This window comes from Rhinolophus sinicus, chromosome 14, assembly GCF_057876585.1.
Source record: "Rhinolophus sinicus isolate RSI-liver-muscle chromosome 14, RSI-T2T, whole genome shotgun sequence".
Taxonomy (NCBI): Eukaryota; Metazoa; Chordata; class Mammalia; order Chiroptera; family Rhinolophidae; genus Rhinolophus; species Rhinolophus sinicus.
The window spans coordinates 116,099,943-116,113,673 of NC_142514.1; the positions used below are offsets into that span (position 1 = coordinate 116,099,943).

Genomic DNA, 13,731 nt, shown 5'->3' on the forward strand with positions numbered 1-13,731 from the left:
TTGACAACATTTGTTCCCATTAAGGACTCCAATCATCAACTAATTGCAAAATCCAGTGGCCGGTTTTCACTTCAAATTTTATTTGACTTTTCTATGGCATTTGACTTTTCTACAGAATTTGAAAATATTACCCACTTCTTCCCTGAAAATATTTTCTCCTCGGCTTATATAACACTTCTTTCTACTACAGTGACTGTCAGGACCTGTGAAGTTCATCACAAATTTGATTCCCAGAGATTCTGATTCTGAAGGTCTGCACTGGTCCTAGGAATCTGATCTTTTAAACAAGCAACCTAGATACATTTGAGGCCATAGACAACTTTGAGAAATATGCTCTATTAATTCTCTTCCTACTCTACTGCTGCATTCTCAGTCTTTCTTTGGCTCCTCTTTGACCAATCTCCTGAAAACACGTGGTCTTGCTGTCACTGATTGTCAGTGATTTCCAAGTTCTTTCCTGAGTCCCAGGTCCCTCTTTCCGTGGTGTTTTAAACACTTACACACAAATACCTCACTGCCACCTCAAAATCAACATGTCCAAAGCCAGATTCTTATAGCCTTGAACCTGTTCCCTCTTTCTATATACTCCATTTCAGATAGAAACAGCACCTGTCACCCAAACTAGAAATCTTAGCTTCCTCCATACTTACCATGTTTCTGCGAAAATAAGACCTACCCGGAAAATAAGCCCTAGTATGACTTTTCAGGAGGACAGCCCCTGAACACAAGCCCTCATGCGTCTCTTGGAACAAAATTTAATATAAGACCCGGTCTTATTTTCGGGGAAACACGGTAGCAGTCATCAAATGAATTATTATACACTGCTGCGCTAAGTACTACCATGAATTATGCATGTAGGGGAATATATAACATAAGGAACCTAAGACAGAGGCGCTATCAGGAACTGTTTCACAAAGGGACGTTATAACTTTCATGCCTCTCATTTGGCGGTGGTGGAATGTCCCTATGCCTGTCCCCACTCCGTTCAGTACCTCCACCCCAATATACACACCTTCATCCGCATGGCAGACTTGCACTGACTCAAATGTCACCTCATCAGTGATGTTTTTCACGGCTATTGTTGACACTCCCCAACTTTTGGACTCTTCTTTCTTGCTCTCCTCGGCAGGTTGCTAACTTTGGTGTCTGTCTACATCCTAGAATGGCTTTGTTTTCAATATGGTCTGGATCCACTCGTTTCATTTTTATTTTCTCTAAATCACTCCTCTTTTCTCACTTGGTGTTGCCTTGATCCTCATGAATGCTCATGGCTTTCCACTTGAAAAGTTTTAAACTTTTCTATTATGACACAAAAATGGTTTAGTATAAAAATGAAATTATTTTATATTTAGACAAAGTTATTGGTAAAATATGGACCAAAGAGCTAATTTGAATGTTGTTTGGCGACATAAACAGGCTCCATCTAACCCCCATATTAGTAATAAAAGAATCAATCATGTTATTTTGCTTTAGATCTCACCAGAGCTTGTTCCTGCAGTTCAACCTAGGAAAGCTGAGGTTCCAGTTGAGAAAATTGTATTAGGATAAAGAAGTTGTGGTATATATACACAATGGAATACTATTCGGCAGTAAGAAAAGATGATATAGGAACATTTGTGACAACATGGATGGATCTTGAGAGAGTAATGCTGAGCGAAACAAGTGAGACAGAAAAAGCAGAGAACCATGTGATTTCAGTGATATGTGGTATATAAACCAAAAACAACAAAAGAACAAGACAAACAAATGAGAAACAGAAACTCATAGACACAGACAATAGTTTAGTGGTTGCCAGAGGGTAACGGGGGCGGGGGGTGGGGGGTGGGAGATGAGGATAAAGGGGATCAAATATATGGTGATGGAAGGAGAACTGACTCTGGGTGGTGAACACACAATGGGATTTATAGATGATGTAATACAGAATTGTACACCTGAAATCTATGTAATTTTACTAACAATTGTCACCCCAATAAATTTAATTAAAAAAAAAAAGAAAAAAAAAAGATAACATTGATTTTAATTTGCTCTTGACTGAGATTCTTTTTATTTTAGCTAATGCTGAAATACATTTCTTATTGGTTTACAAATTTTTCTTTCTTCTGAGAAAAAGTTGAAACATTTTTATTGTTATTTCAATTGTATATTTCCAAACTCTGTATTTATAACTGAAAAGTTTTATTGAGTTTAGCTGTTTATTGCTATTTGAGTAAGATATGCTTTCTAATCAGTATTTCTAGGTATGCTTGGGGGGGGTCCAGAAATGGGGGAAGGAGGGTGCTGAGATTTCCCAACTCTCCTTTGTTCCAAGTTCTTGTTTCTTCAACTACTGCTCCTGTGCTTGGTGTCAGTTTTCTACACCTTGTGACCCTCTGGACAAACCTTTGATCATCTCTCTCTTAAAGCACACCTACTCAAGGATGTGTAGCAAACTTTGCTAAAGTTTTGGGTCAGTGGAGGGGAATTACATAACACTGCAACTCAGAAAAAAAGAAAAAAAGGAAAAACAAGCCTTAGAAATGAATCTTCTACATCCGCCTTCCTAAAACTCCTCAGTCTTTTTATTTCAGAGGCATGGGCATGGCATATTCTCTACTTAAGTCTTCCTAGTGTGATGTAAAGATGAATTTTCTTACCACTTTCAAACCAGTTAATTTTTATCACCCGTTACACTTTTAACTGTGACCCCTACCTATCCAATACTCCAGTGATTCTCCATCCTGGGGCACAGTAGGATTCACTGAGTTTACTAAAAATACAAGGACTGGGAACCACCTTTGCTGATCCAAGATGGGAACAAGACACGGGCACAGGTCTTCTTTAAAAGTTCTGCAAGTGACTCTGTTGTGCAACCAGGATACAGCCACTGTAAAATTCATTCTTGATTTCTGCATTTATATCCAATTTCTGTTTCTAGGTCTTGCTGTTTCTCAGCTGTGGGCACCAATCAATACCCATAGAATGCAGGGTGCCTCAAAAGTCACTTGGGATTAGATATTAACAAAAAGTATAATCACTATGAGTAGCAAAACTAATAAAATGGACTCAATGAGAAGTCTAATACGGGTCTCTCATCCATATCCTTTGAGCAGGAGGAGTGGATTTGATTAGGCAAGGATGGGTTTCATAGACGGTTAGGAAATTAGGCAATCGTTTCTTAGAAGAGTGAATAGAATTAGCAGCAAAACAGACTGTTAGTGAATTTATGATTATGCAAAGCCTGTTACGTCACTGTACCTTCTAGACATAACCCTTTTTTCTAAGCCTAATTTGGATCTGAAGCAATTTGTGATTTTTGGCTTTAAAACCATGCATCAGCAATCTTTCCCCAAAGCCTATCTATCCCCACAGAGACATCTCAAGTGTGTTTGCGTGAAGCTGTTAAAGTCTGCTTTAAAAGTCTGCTTAGAGCTCTCTTAAGAGTTTTCATTTCTTTTTTAACAAAAATTGATGGACTCTTGCATCCTTTCATTTTCTTAGCATCATGTAATGGTTACAGATATAGAAAATGACATGCAACTGAATTTTGGATTTGCACATGGCTTTATCTGACTTAAGGTTACTGTTTGGGGTCTTCCTACTAACACAAAGGAAAACTTTAAACTGTAAGGAAACAATTATGTCATCTTAATGACCCTGTTCTAGGAAAACAAAGCAGGGGAAAGGTTTACAAATGCTACTGCATTGAAGTAAAAAGCTTTTATTCCTCAAAATAAAACATAAGAAAAGACAACACAATAGGAAATATTGGGCAAAAGATAAAAACAGCATTTCACAGAAGAAAAGTCACAAATGGACAATAAACATTAAGTTGCTTGACTTTGTAAACAGGAAAATGCAAATTAAAACTACCATGCAATGTCATTTATCTACCAGATTTGCAGAAATGCTACGTATTGATAAGGATTCAGAACGACAAGAACTCAAATATACTGCGGCTGGGACTATAAATTGGTTCAACCACATTACTAATCATAATTATAATAAAACTAGTGCTAGGCACTCTTTCAAGTGCTTTATATGTGTTAAGTCATTTAATCACTTGGAAAATCATTTTGTATTATCTAATTAAGTTGATGATTTACCTACTGGAGACTCAGCAATTCCCTTACTAGGTGTATTATTCTAGAGCAAGTCTTATAAACACATGTCAGGAGACTCACTAAAAATGTTTACAGCAGCATACTTTGTAGTATTAAAAAAACCAGAACAATCCAAATGCTCCTCCAGAGGAGACTGGCTAAGTAAATTTTGGTCAATTCATACTGAAAGAGTCACAAAATACACACCATTTACATAAAAATAAAAATTGTGTAAAAGTGATAGGGAGATTCCAAGATTAGAAGCAAATATTTTTAAAGTTAAGCAGAAATATGAAATATTTAGAGATTCATTCATATTAGAAAAACTATGAAGAAACCCAAAGGAATTATAAAAATAAAAAGTAGGGTAATTGTTGTCTTGGGTGGAGGGCGCGAAATGAAATACTGAAAATATATCGAGGAGCTTTAAGTGGTGTTAGTAATGTTTTTCCTTAAGCTGTTTTAGCTACAGGATGCATTCTATTATTCTTTATACTGTATATATACACTACATATATATATATATATATATATATGTGTTTGAAATATTTCAGTGTTCTTTATAAGTAAACAACAAAAAAAGTGGCCTTGATTTTAATATTCCTTTACTATAGTGAAGAAGGAGACAGTGTCAGAAAACCCTTGCAGGCCCTAGAACAGGCTGTACATGCAGAGGGTACTCGGTGTTTGAAGTAAAGGAAGCTTAAGTGATAGTTCTTAGAGCTAAGTTCACAATTCAAAACATTTCCCCCCCATATTCTCTTTTTAAGTTTTATAGAGGTAACTTTTCAGTGAAAATATGTAAAGTAACAAGTATTTTGACTGGCACTGTCAATTAATTTTATCTTTTTACCAGAAACTCTGCTGTAGCAAATATTTGTCACCCTGAAGAATTGATCAACATGTGGTGCTGAAAATCCCTGCTCATTCTTTTTAGCACACGCAGTTCCACGATGATATGTGCTAGGGAATTTAGCTTTGCTGACTTTGTTCTTTTCTTGAGGGGAAGGAGAGCTGAAAGAGTGAGTTTTCTCCCTTGCTACTTTGCCAATTTATTGGTGAGCAAATCTCTTAACCAGTTGCTCATTATTCTCATGAGTAAAATGAACATCATCATGAATATAACATCCATTCACTGAGGCATCCTTCCACCGACCTACCTATCAGTCAATCACTTGGAGCAGTGCCTAGCACGGTGCAGTGAGCGCTAGCTAAGCCTTAGTTATTATTGTCATTATATGTTGGTCACATACCACCCATTGGTTTTGGAAAAGAGTCTACAAATGATTAAACTGTGGTTTAAGCTACTTGATTAAACTGTGGTTCGTCGTGTGAAAAAAAAAATAGACCTTTAACACTTGAAAAATGATTATCTTATATTTTATTAAATAATTATGCACAGTAGACAAAATATTTCTTACTGATTCCTTAAATACACTATTTTGAACATATTCCCTAAAACAAATTTTTGAGCCAGTGAAAGAGTGAACAGTCTCACAGGAATATTTAATGTTATAAAGGGAATACTCCATTTTTAACATTAACTTCATTAAGTACTACTTTAAAAGGTATATTGTGCTGTCATTACCCACTGAAATAAAAACCCAATGAGATCAACAACATGGGGCAACTGTATGCTAATATTCTGTACTAACATTTCCAATGTAGACTGACCACATAGTGTATTTAAAACTCAAGTAATCAATGTTTCTTTTTGCTAAGACAGTTTTTATTGCCATTAGATCCTATTGATTTTTTAGAAATAGAGCTGCTCCACACTGAATCCACTGGTCTTGGCTACTTCCACACGGAACATCGATATTGGTTACCACACAATCCCGTTCAGCACTTGTGTAAACAGGCAAGGATATGCACTCATCAGGGGAATATGGACCATATGAACCCTGTTTAAAAAGAATTTTGTTTTAAAATACAGCAATATACTGTTTTGAAGCTGATGATTAGGCAACAAAAAAAGACAAACACAAAACCCTCTCAAATAAGTGTTACTTAATATTTTATTACGAAATGTTTTAAAATAAACTACCATAATAACCCCCCATCATCTAGCTGCAATAATTAACCCACGGCCAATGTTTCATTAATAATCTTCCCATAGCTGCAAGTATTGTAGTGTTTTGAACCAAATCTACACATTAGAAAATTTAATCTATAAATATATGGCAAGAAATAAAGCATAAAAATATAACCATGATACTGTTATAACATATTAACATTATAAAATATTAACAATGTCATATATATATCCATTATCTCATTATTCCATAATATTTTAAATGTTTTTACCACCCAAAGTCAATGCAATATATAGATGATGTAGTATAGAATTATAGTACTTGAAAACTATATAATTTTAGTAACCAATGTCACCCCAATACATTTAATAAAAATATTTTTATTAGAACCATAATTCAAATAAAGCTCATGCTAGCATTTTGCTATGTCTCTTATGTCTTATAAATTTATAGGTTTTTCCTTTTTTCTTTTGCAAATTGATGAAGAGACTATACCAAAAAGTTTCCCACATTGACTTTTATTGGCTACACTTCCATGGTATCATGTTCATCTGTTCCCTACATTTTTGTAAACTGGATTTGGAGATAAGCTCAAATTCGATTTCATTTCTGGCAAAAGAATGCATAGGTGGTACTGTATACTTCCATCAAGAGGCATACTTTTCTGGTTGTCTCTCTTTTTAGATATTAGGAGCCACTGGAGATCATTATTACCATGTTTTCCCGAAAATAAGACCTACCCTGAAAATAAGTCCCAGTTAAGATCGTCAGCCAGATGGACACATTTAGTATATTATGATGATGTTCCAGAATAAGATGACATTACTGTATTTGAATAAATGTAGATTGTTGTACATGAAAAAATAAGACATCCCCTGAAAATACGCCCCAATGCGTCTTTTGGAACAAAAATTAATATAAAGCCCAGTCTTATTTTGGGGGAAATACGGTATAAGACCCGGTCTTATTTTCAGGGAAACATGGTACATTCAAGATTATCAAATGATAATTTAACTCTATCATTCCTTCTTTATTTCCAGGCAGGAGTATATCTATAAAGAAACTTCTTATCTACTTATCAATTTTTTGATTACCATAAAAGACAGTTCACATAGGAATGTCTGAATAAATGCTATCCAATTTCCCTTTGTGTTTTCAAAATAAAAGAATTTGTTCCCTAGTATAATGTAAAGGTATTCAATGATTCCCAATACCTCCTTTGTAAAAATATTACTATGAACTGGTGGATTTAAACAAATTTGATGAGCTTCAATCCAATGTTATTATCTTATTGATGTTTAAACTGTCAATCCTTGTTCAGTAGGAACTTTTAAGTTGGCTCCTGAGTTTTTTTGTTTGTTTTTTGTTTCTTTTTGTTTTTTTAATGTGTTCCTCCTTGTCATCTTCAATAACTTCCTGGCTTTCCAGCATGTCAATATGTTACAACCCCGTCTTTTGGATTTCCTGTCCCAGAAATCAATTAGTCATTACTCTGAAGATCCTTGGTTTCTTTAATGAGAAATGGTATTAGTAATCATAATCTGGGTACTAGAAATGATCTCTCATTCTCCTAAGACTTTTCAGACAGCTTAGAAATATGTTTTTTTTAAATCATAAGTTAATATTTCCAATTCAAATTTGGATTGTTTTCACCGCACTTACATAATTTTATTAAACTAATGGATTATTACTTATTTTTTAGAGTTAGAGTGAAAGTGAAAAGTTAGACACATTCTAAAATTTTACAGGTGACGAATCAGAAAGTCATAGAAAATTTACCATGATAACCCAGTTAGGAAGTTGCAAAGTCTCCATATTCAATACAGTTGAAAAACGTTTGGCATATGAATATTAGCACCTAAATACTGTTATTCTGTTACTTTTCAAAATAGAAGACAATAGCATTTATGGAAATAAATCATTTTGGGGCTCTGGAGTACTTCCCTAGGAACTCTTGACCCTAAGTAGGTTACTCTCTGAGCATCAGTTTCCCTTTTACAAAAAGGAGATAAACACGTATGTACCTAACAAGATAATGAAGAATCAGTGATATATTAAAGAGCTCAAATGCAAAGTATTATTTATCCACATATCTCTAATTCTTTGGACTGAACACACCTGTCTTTTTCTTCCTACTAATTCTCAAAAGATCCCAACTTCTTAGCATTCACTACATGTCACACAGATGGTGCTAGGATAGAGAGAAATGAAAATAGAGTGTTTTAAATTTTTCCTTGAAGAAAAAATATTTTTTTAAGTCTAAGTGGCCATTATATGAAATATCTATTATCTTTCTCAATGCTTCTCTCTCTCTCTCTCTCTCTCTCTCTCCCTCCCTCCCTCCCTCCCTCGTTCCCTCCTTCACTTGCTCACTCAAATACTGTTCTGACTCTTCTGGTCCTTGATATATATCAGTTAAGTCCTTTTTAAAACACATTCATTCCTAACATTCCTAAATCTTATCCTGATTTACACATAATAAAATTGATTCTTCATGGAGAATCATTGCCCAAATAGATAAAAACACCATCTGCCCTGAATCTTTCTAATTTTTCTATCTGTACTGATGATTCTGTAAGTTATTCAGCCATTCATTTAATAGTATTTTATGTGCTAATGTGTCTAGAATGATAAGACTAATACAATTGTATCAGTATATATTCAAATAGAGAAAATAATCTTTGAAGCTTAAATTTTAGTTTAGGAAACAACATACACACCACATATATAGTATATAGTTTTTGGAAAAATTATTAGACAACAAAATACTACCCTGGGGTATGTTAATCTAATAAGGATTAATAGAGAAAATGAACCCCGGTTGTGCCTCAGGAAAAATACAGCCTATGATGTAAAGAGACTTTTCAACCATTTTATTAGTCACTGCCCTATCTCTTCCCTCTTCTCCAATTCTGCTTAAATGGCAAATCTTTAGGATTCAGAAAATCCTGTAATTTTCATAACTCCTTTTATAACTTCTTGAAGTTAATAACATAGTACAGGCTTTCTTTTGGTGTTGCCTTTAAATTCTTTAGCAAATAACATACAAACATTACACATTTGTCGGACTGAAAAGTCTGAATATATGAATATTTATTTATAATCCCAGGAAAGGTCTTAAATTATCTTTCTCTACCACCTGATATTTACTTTGCTCCCCATAACTTCTATGGTCAAAAATGAAAATAGAAACATCAGATTGAAATATTTTACAAGGCTATTCCTTTCTATTCAGGAGATTTTCTCTGTTTTCTTTACTTTAATGCCAAGCAATTTTTCCGTTAAATTAAGAACTTAACAGTAATGCAAAGTTCATTCTTTGCATATTCATTATCAATTTATTAGTTCTGTATATATTTCCAAATCCTTCCAAACCTGCTTTTGGTTGTAGGCTTCTTTTTTGTTTGTTTTAAAGCAAGGGTACAAATATTTCTATCAAAACCTACAGTGTTTCAAAAGCAAAACACCACATACAGTTGCTTCTTAAAATTTTGCTTGTCATTTCTCAAGATCTCTTACACGGTAAATGCTATAACCTTCTGTAAAAAAAAAAAAAAAAAAATAGTTGAATGGACTTACTCTTAGGTCACCAATAAATAAATGATCAAAGTAGCAAGCTAAGTGCTTTGGCATTCTCACCGTTAGCACAGTATCCTGTGCAACTAGAAGTTCCACGAATGTGGTTTAACTGAACTAAATTCTTATAACACAATTCCTTCTTTAATATGTTTCTCTTAACAAACAAAGTAAAAGGCCCTGCTGAGCTGAAATATTCGGATGAAATTAAAATTTTATTAATAACTATTGACAAACATATTAAGTACTCAATTAATGTAAAATAATAGATACTAGGAAGACTTCAAGTAATTCATATTAATATTACATGACATAAAAAAGTTAGCTTTATGTAAATAAAATTTAATAAAAATCTATATGTGATTCATCTAAAATGGTTAATGTGTTCATATATCCTTCTTTATTAAACTAGAAAGTGGTCCACCTAGCTCAGTCAATAATGAGGCTAACATTTGAAATGTCATACTCATGCGCATGCCCATGGGAAGGTAACTTAAAAATACACATGTACTATAAATAGCAGGCAGTAGGCTAATATGTGAATGAAGACAAAACATTTTACAAAGGCAAATGGTGATATTAGGTATCACTTATGCAACAAACCAAATAAAATAACAAAATGAAAATCAAACAATAAACAAACCCTCCAAAGAAAACAAAATTACCTAGGTTAATTATGTTAACTATTTGACCAATTTCAACTCAATTTCACTATTATAAAACATACATGAAGGTAAACCAAAATATATTTCTCATCAGTTTATGCATAAAGTCCAACTAACTTATTCTAACACATGCTTTCTGAATGTTTATGAATAAATTCAAGGAACAGTTCTTCTTTAGAAAAGGAAATGCTAGGAAATCAGATGTTTAATCTATATAAAAGTGGCATAATTAACGCAATTCTGGAAAAAATAAATTGTCTCAAAACAGGAAACGACAAATTGCCAACAATGAATATTTTGAGAATTTGCTTTGTCAAGAATGTTTAGCTACTCCTTAAAATGTATTTTGGTAGAAAAATAGTTCCCTCATATTTTTCAATAGTATGATGCTAACAACACTGCTTTCATAATAAGTCCTTAAGAAAAAAATACTTAAGAAAAGATATTAATTAAATATTTATTTTTCAACCATGGTTCATACAAGACAGAGTTTTCAGCATATATCTTCTGATATACAAGGTGATAATATTTTAATATATATAAAAGTAATATGAAGGCTATTTTTGTGAGTGACTTATGGAATCATTTTATAGTCATATTTTCCCTGTACATGAAATTGTTTCTGAAGTTGAATTGTCAATTACTGTGCCTGTTGGGAAGTCTGGGCCTACGGGGTTTGGACTAGCTCAGGGCCCCTATATTACTGTGGGGCTGATGAACCCTAAATAGCACCTTTACTGAAAAGGTAGAACAAAGGCAAACACATCCTGTGGAATGTCAGAACTGGGCATCATCTCAGACAGTTCTATCACATAAAGCAGCATTTCCCAAACTGTCTTATGTATAATAGTAGATCCAGATGAAGGGTGGGATGTAGGTGCATGAAAAAGTTGTGTGTTAGGTAATCTTTGGGGTTTCTCAAGAGTTGTTCATACTCTCAAATACATACATCATGAATTTCCAAGGGCAGGAAATACTGTTTATTCAATTTGTTTGCTGAACAATTTTTCAAAGAGAACCATTATGATATATTGTTGTATAGAGCACTTTCTTGGGAAATGCTTTGGAGAAAGAGAATGCTTTTTTTTTTTTTTTTTTTTTTTCAGTAAAATCCTCTAGGGAAATCTTAATTTGGGCTTATATTAATTTTACGACCAGCAATGAGCTGGAACTGGAACAACTTAAAGAATGTGCATCATATATGATAAATGTATAAATTAACAGCGTTGAGTATAGGTTATATTATTTTAGTGCACATAGATAACGGTAAACAGAAACACTAGGAAAATATTTTCACCAGCAGTTTACTTTTCATTGTCCTTGAGAATTTCTAATTCTAATTTTGTTAAGTGGCAAAGTACACTGCGTTTATAATAGAAACAATGGCAGAGCTCCCCTCCCCTCCAGTGAAAGTCTTAGAATTTGTTTTACTATGTGGTCGTATACATAACAAAGAATATGAATAACTATGTCAAAGTCCTTCATCTTCTGCAACCTAAAATGTTATTTAAAAAATGGAGGTGCTGTCTACCTCATAGCAATGCTGTACAAATGCCTGGGTTGTTTAGCATGTTTCGGCTGAAATGAAGCTACTCAGAACAATTAGGTGTCAGATAACATTGTGGAAATAATTTGTGAAAAAACTCTCTTCTGGCCTAAAAGGGGTTAGTCACCAAAATTCTGAACTGCATTATTTCATCCCAGCTTATCAAAGGAGTCTATACTTTTTGCAATAAAGTAGCCACAGGAGTAAATGGAAAAGTAATTCTTTTTAGTAACTTACATAAATTGATATTGATGCTTCCTTCTACTTTATGCTGATTCCTTCCCTCTTAAGTAAAAATGCATTAAAATTTTGATGTCTCCCCTCCACCCCCCTTTTCTGTAAAACTTACTAAAAACATTTATGGCTGACCTAAAAAAAAATAAGCAGAAGTTGGAAGGTTTAATAGTTTAAACAGAGATGACAAACTTTTTTGTCAAGGGGCCAGATAACAAATATTTTAGGATTTGTGGGCCATATGGTCTCTGGCATTACTACTCAACTCTGCTGTTATAGTCTGAAAGCAGCCATAGGCAACGTCTACATAAATGGGCATGGCTTTTCCAAACAAAACTTTATTTATGTGCACTGAGATCTGAATTTCATACAATTTTTATGTCATGAAATATTCTTCTTCTGATTTTTTCAACTATTTAAAAATGTAAAAAGCATTCATAGCTCACATGGCTATGGGTGGCACAAAAATAGTACACTGGAATTTTCCAAACTCTGGTTTATACTGTTAGGTTGGCTCAGTATTAGGCCTAAGATTTAAGAGCCATAACCTGGATTTGAATGTTAGTTGCCTATTATTAATATGCTATCTTGGTCAAATTACACAATCTTTTAAGCTTCAGTTTTCTTAGTTTAAAATGGAGATGACAATTCCTATTTCAAAAATTTTTGAAAGGCCTAAATATCTTGTATTTTAAATACTTTGCACAGTGGTTGGCACATAATGAATACCAATAAATTCTAATTATTATTGCTCAACTGTTAGAGATAGCATTGTGAGACTTACCTGATTCTCAGTTTCTTCATCAACAAAGCAGAGAGTAAACCTGCTCTACCAAACTCATAGGATCACTATGAAAGGCAAGTGTCTAATTGTATTTCACCCAGGGCCAATCGAGTACCCTCTCACTGCTAGGCTAATTTTCCCAAACTACAAATCTGATCTTACCGCACTCCTGTTCTAAATTCTTTATAGCTTCCTATGTCACTTCCTAAGATGGTCTAAATTCCTTGGCATGGCTGTGTGGCTTGTCATACTTAGTCTTGGCCTTCCTTTCTACCCATATCCCCTACCAGTCTTCCATACAAACCACACGTTTCCAGATGAACCATACTTGCAGTTCTCAGAATAACCTAAGGTTTTATTTGTGTGTTTTTTTTCATATCTCTATGTGTTTAAATATGTTACGCCTTCTATCGGAATGACTTGCCCCTTCCTACTTTGAATTTGCGCTGGAACTCTTCTTACTCATACTGTGCCTACAGCCCCAGGAGAAGCCACCTCTTTTCTCTGTGAGGTTAACTGACTTTTCTTTATCTTTTCACCCATGATAGAGTTGAGGCCTTCCTCATCTGCCAAAGCACTTTATGTAAACTACTATAACTCTGAACGATGATAGTTTCTTTACCTGTTTGCTCCCCAACTCAACATAAGACTCTTTGATGCGTAAAAAATAAATAAATAAATGTAGCCACTTTAAAATGGAGCTGGAGCTGCCATGCCAGAGGAACCGCCTTGCACATTTTATGCCTCAAATCTTTAGGATGCTAAAACAGGGCAAAATAACATTTGGACTGGGCCCAGGGCAACACTGTCT

General features: G+C 34.1%; 1 protein-coding gene across 4 annotated transcripts in view; it reads right to left on the minus strand.

The window, feature by feature from the left end:
* Positions 1-5,442: 5,442 nt before the first annotated feature.
* The window catches only part of DYNC2H1 (dynein cytoplasmic 2 heavy chain 1), a 292,996-nt gene continuing 284,707 nt past the window's right edge, over positions 5,443-13,731 (minus strand). For all 4 annotated transcript variants that reach the window (XM_074335553.2, XM_074335552.2, XM_019717180.3 and 1 more), the window contains one exon: positions 5,443-5,983. In XM_074335553.2, coding sequence (XP_074191654.2) covers positions 5,825-5,983 — 159 coding nt within the window. In that variant the 3' untranslated portion in view covers positions 5,443-5,824. The remainder of the gene's footprint in view (positions 5,984-13,731) is intronic.